A 6,000-nucleotide genomic window follows, 5' to 3' on the forward strand; every position below is an offset into this window, starting at 1 on the left:
TGCGCCCGTCGTCATTTGTCAGGTCTCAGGCCGGAACCGGCACCTGCGAGATTTCAATATTATCCACAAAAGAAAATGAAGCTTTTGTTAAAATAGTCGTTGCTTTTGTGTTGCTTTTTTGTTCAGCCAATGAGAAAGCAGAACAGCAGAGAGAATCAAGGGGATGAAGGCGTCGTTATTGTGCGGCTGTGTTGGAATAATAAATGGGGTGGTGCTGGTTGTGGGTCGCACGCGACGTCATAAATCAATTGAGCGTGTCGTTTCATCAATCCCCGCGACCCAAGTTTTGTTTCGCATGGGAGGTGGATGGAGAGAAAAAGGTGAAAGAAGAAAACAAATTCCAATTCAAATGAGAGGATCACGCATCTCTAAATTATTAATTTATTCGTTGGCGCAGTCAATGGTAGGAACCTCGTGAACTGAAACCAATTGTTGGATCCCACGCATTTCATCAAATAGGAACGAACTGTCATCTCTATGCAAGGTCCCTCTCCCAGTCCTGTGGTAATAATATCACGAAGCTTCAACAGCAAAAGGGAGGCGGGAGGAAGGAGTCCGGTGATTCTCTAAATGATTTTTTGATCTCGGTCCCTTCTGTTTTCAAAGGGCACGGATCAATTTTATTTTAGCTGAACGGGACTATGACGATTTGTAAAGGAAAGCAACGCAGTACGACTATTCTGACCCCAGCATATATAGTTCATTCAATGGCGTGCAGATGCGCCCTTTTATTGGACGAATCTTTGTTGAATTCTTCATTGCATTTGGGTCAGATGCCATTAGGTGAGTGGCAGTTGCTCCTTCATAAAACTTTCGTGACTGCGTGGGGAACTATTATTAATAATTGAACATTTTAACAGAAGAATTGAAGTCAACCAATAAAACAGCGTCAAATCTCTTGAAAGGAGATTCGCCATATTTATTTCGTCGTTCCTACAATTTCGGTCTGGCGCTATATTCAAATCACACGACAGTTGTCAGAAAGTGAATTACATTAATTGTCGAGTCTCAATCAAATAAGTGACACTGACACAAGTCGTGTGATCTGTGACATTTGCAAAGTGAACCGAGTGATTTACTTGTCCCGGTTAAGGATCTACTGGCACGGAGTTGCAGACAATTTAACCAAAAGTTTTGGAGGTTGTGTAAGACAAAAGTTGACGAGGGGCGGTTACCAGCGGTAACGCAGTGGAAACGGAAAAGAAAGAAAAGACATTTTGAAACAATTTGACGTTACACGTCAGCATTTCGACTGTACCAGAATGTCAAAATATTCGCGATTCAATCCGTTCTGCAATTAGAAACTGCATTGCATCAATTATTTTCTACCTTAGTTATTATTCCTTCTAGTTTTATTTCATTTTGAATTCTCTGAGCTGGGCGCTGCGTGCCAAACGCCAAAATTCAGCAAAAGGCTTCCTATCTCCTTTGCATCTCGCATGAGGAGAGGCAGATCCACTTGATGAGATTTTCCATCAACTTATTGTCAAAAGCTCTGCAATTCCGCACTGCAAGTACTGCAGCTCCAATATCCAGCACCACCAGACAACGGGCGGCCGTTGACTGGGCTGGACTTAATCAAGATTGTCCCGCATCAGCGCCTGCTGTTTTTGTTTTGTGTATACATTCGTTCATATTGGCGCTCAGCTCGTCACGATAATGAACGAACGAAGAAGCGGCCGAGTCACTGGATCTGCTGTGTCTGCTGGATCTGCTGCCTCTTGGGCATGGCCGGATGGACAAAGCTCATCGACGAGCCTTCATTCAAATAAGCCCGGGATTGCATTACAACAAGATGAAAATAAGGGGAATAAGGCGCTAGCCGGACAGCCAGACGGCCTGGTCCATATTAAAACAACACCAAATTAAGGAGAAGATTCAAATGGAATTAAAAAGAAATGAGCTCGAGGGAATCAAGATTCGCTCGGTGATTATTGTACAAGTCTAAATAGGGTTCTCGGAAGTGCTGCGAGTCTGTCTGTCCGTCTGTCCGTCCGACTGTGGAAATTCCAGGAAATCGGGCGGAATGGAACGACGACCCGGCCCGGCGGCTGAGGCAAAGTCAACTCGACTCGGACAACGGCCAAATGAGAGGAACCCCACTAAAAAGATGAGACTGTTGTCCTACCCCTGCTGGCCCGGCTGCTGCTGTCGTGATGGGATGTGCATTATTACTACATGGAGGAGGAACGAGCGGGAGTCATGGCAACGGGCGTTGATGGTCTGTGATGATAAGCGACGCCGGGGAGACTGGGGAGGAGGGGATGAGAGGCGCGTGCTCGCTGCTGGCTAGACCGACTGCGGACTACTACAATGATGTCGACAACAACAAGAACAACAACGTTGTTAATGTCCGTTGCGACTAGGACCCAGCACTAGTGGAGTCTGATACACACAACTCCACTTTCCTTGATGAAATGAGTCAACTGATATGTCGGCCATTGCTGCAGGCTAGGCTAGGCTGGACTGGGCAGTACCACATAACGAACGCCAACGACCCGAAAGGCTTTGGGACTCGGCCCCGACCCGAGATGTGACTCGGATTCAACTCTATTCAGTTACCAAATATAATAAAATTAAGTTCATCTCATCCGAATTTACTAAAATTAATAAATTAGCACGATTGATTGATTTTCTAATTGACGACACGATTGATTGATTTCAACAGTCCAGCAGACCAGCAGCAGACCTACATCTAACACACGTGTAGCAATCGGTAACAACGTCATAACCTTTGTTACTAGGCCCATATCTATATTATGGAATGATTTGTTTGAAAAATTGATTTCGGACATTGTACATACATTGATTAGGCTACAACTCGTTATATCTATTACAAAAACTACGTATGTCTAGGGTAATTTTAACCATGATTGCAAGCACAAATGAAGCAAGAAACGCTTTAATCACGAGACGAACAACGAATTCTGGCTGGCTATTGGCTATTGGCTGCTACTGGAAAACAAATACGCATTTCGAAAGTAAAAAAGGTTATTTCCCTTGATTAAGAAACACTGCATATTGATGAGACTTTGTTCACTATAAACTGATGGACTTTCTTATCTAGATTAGGGGGAACTCCATCCGCCATCACGTACAGCTTCAACATGTCCTATAAATTGCGCATTCAGCAGGAAAACAGGATTCATTCGAAAGCTTTGCAAAGAAGAAAATGGCTCGTCGTCAACTTTCTGCTGCCACTTTGATCCAATGTGCCATTTTATTGGTATTGGTTTGGTCAAAAGGAACTGCTGCCATTTCCTTGGAAGGCAAATTGCAGCAGTTAGAAGAGAAACTAGAGTCAAAATTGGCTCTAGTTGAAGCCCAAAACGTTCACCTGACCGGAAAAGTAACACAACTGGAACTCCAACTACAACAGCAAGTGAGTCCCTTTTCACAATTCATTTTCTTTTCCATTTTAACGCGCATTTCTATTAACTATTAATTTTATTTAGGATGAAATCAAAGAAACTTTGGCATTCAAAGTGGATCAACTAGAATCGCTTTTGAACGCTCTGCAAAAGAATAACCAGCGACCAACCGTATTATCCGAGTGGAAAGATGATCAATCAGCAGTGGTGACCTCCGATGGAATGCCAACATCGTGCAGGGATCTGAGGATACTCGGGCACCTCTGGAGTGGAATTTATTCGGTCATGGGCAATCATTCGGTGGAGACTGTTTACTGTGACTTCACCAAAGTCCTCGATGACCCAGGTATTATTTACCAACAAACTATCCCATGAAAATTTTAAAATGAATTCGGCCTATTGTAAATCAATTGTCAATCAGGGTTCGAAAAATGGATTGGCTACACCGACGTCAAATCAGCACGCACTTATTTTTACGTCCAGAGAGAGACTGATTTCAAAGTCCTCAACACTCCGATTCCATTTGAGATCGAAAGACTCAACGTAGGAAGGGCCATGGATTTAACTTCGGGAATCTTCACGGCACCTCGCACGGGAACTTATTTCTTTTCCTTCACGGGAATGGGACATTTCATCACTTCGTCTGCGACTAGAGTTTACGTGTACATGGGTCTGTTTTTAAACGGCGATAAAATCGGATCGGGTCTGGTCGACGAAGCCAACACGGTCAGTTATCAAAACAGTCCGTTGATGATCCAATCGACGCTCAATTTAAAGGAAGGTGATCAAGTCTGGACGGCGATAACGACTGTCACAACAGGCATGTATTTACACGACAGCACTAATCACTACACCCATTTCAGTGGGTGGATGTTAGATGAAGACATCTACCAGTCGCGTTAAATTCCCCAAACAAACGCAAAGACGAATGTTTTTAACCACAAGTAGAGAAATATTAGAGAAATATACTGCAATGATAAAATGACCCGAGATAATGTCACCTCTCTTCGAAAATAAACATAGTTCACAACCACTGGTCACACCAATAAGAAAAAACGACAGTCTAACACAAGCCTAGCAGACAAAAAGTAAGAAGGTGCGATAACTGAAAATGCAGCACATCAGAGTCTGTGTGGCTGCTCAACATTTCCCTAAGCATCTACAGTAGTACCGGTAGTCGAGTAAGTAGCAACTCAATTAGAAACAGACCGGAGCGGATAATTATTAAAAAAACACGGACGGACTATAGCGCATCAAGATCCAGCCCTTTTTATGCCCAACAGCGGCAACAGCAGCTACAAATGTAATTTGCTTTTTTATGTTTTATAAAAACACGAAAAACACTCACAGCAGGAAGGAGCTATCCCGTCTGTTAATGTGCACTATAAAGTTATTGTACAAGAGTATATAAACGCGTGGATCGCCCATCTCTGCGGCCTCATGTCTGTTCGTTTTAGTGGCCTGGCGCTCGTCTTGACGTCGTGACATAAAAACACAAATTGGTGGAGAGATGACTGTCCAGTCCGGTCGGTCGACATCATCATATAAAGTGCACTGACGACTGACCCTGCATGAGAAATACGCAAATAGCCGAGGAGATTCTTATTCTCATATTTGTGGCCTTTTGGCCTTTTCCACACAACGCGAAGGCGATTTAGGCGCTGCATAAAACAACAGCCGCGCAATCTCAAATGGCCAACGATTGCGGATCAGTTGAACAAGGCCGGCCCATATCTGATGGGCATCGGGACACGTGTCGCTCAATGCTGGCCTTATTCACTATCGGACGACGATGATCGGGTCCCATATAAAGACGAGGTCCATCCACCAGAAACAAAAGAGCCAAAAGTCTTCGATTAAATCGTGGCGGATGCAAAAGGGTCAGCGGCGCTTCACCGTCGTCGTCTTATTGATCGGATGTCGAGCGGCAGAATCAAAGGAGGAAGTGGGAGGATAAATAACCGCAGACACGCGAAGTAAACGGAGGGAGAGAAAAAAAAGTTGGACTCAAATGATGAATCACGCGGCGCCTTTTTTTTGCGTGCCGACGATAATCTCGTGACAAAAAAATTCACGAAAGAAAAGGGGGAAAACAATAACAAAGTTCGGGAGAGAGTCGATGGGGGAGAATAAGAAAAGAGGAGGCGGCATAATCGGCAATGTCGTGTCCCAACACACAAGAGAAACTTAAAGCGCTGCCGGTGGTGGTGGATGGAGGTTATATTGTGAGTGTTAATGGCTTTTCAAATAGTTGATTTCGTTTCTTTCACGTTTTCAGTTTTTGTAGCCGACGGAATTCCGGCGGAATAGATGGGAGGATCAAATAATTCAGCAAAGTTGAGTCCTAAACTGTCGTAAAACTTTATGAACACCAGGGACCATGTCTAATATGTAAAACTTTAAAAAGAGCCTGTGACACGAATATGCGTCGATGCCGGCCGGCTCCGGCAGCCAAGACAAGTTAATCGCTATATGACTTCATGACAATGAGGCCCAGCTCAAATAATTGCAATGGCTTCATTTTCTATACCGGCCACAGCAATTCCCAAAAAATTTGCCTTTGGTCTTCCGCTGCCCCCGTGAAGTGGAAACCCTTTGAAACGCCCGCCGTATTACTTGCATGTCGTCT

At 44.1% G+C, this 6,000-nt stretch overlaps 1 protein-coding gene across 1 annotated transcript; it reads left to right on the forward strand.

The window, feature by feature from the left end:
* Positions 1-3,134: 3,134 nt before the first annotated feature.
* LOC124203773 lies at positions 3,135-4,356 on the forward strand. The gene is made up of 3 exons (XM_046600617.1): positions 3,135-3,382; positions 3,456-3,717; positions 3,793-4,356. Exons 1-3 carry the CDS (start codon positions 3,173-3,175, stop codon positions 4,272-4,274), a joined length of 954 nt encoding a protein of 317 aa, XP_046456573.1. The 5' UTR covers positions 3,135-3,172; the 3' UTR covers positions 4,275-4,356.
* The last annotated feature ends 1,644 nt before the right edge of the window (positions 4,357-6,000 follow it).

This window comes from Daphnia pulex, chromosome 10, assembly GCF_021134715.1.
Source record: "Daphnia pulex isolate KAP4 chromosome 10, ASM2113471v1".
NCBI lineage: Eukaryota > Metazoa > Arthropoda > Branchiopoda > Diplostraca > Daphniidae > Daphnia > Daphnia pulex.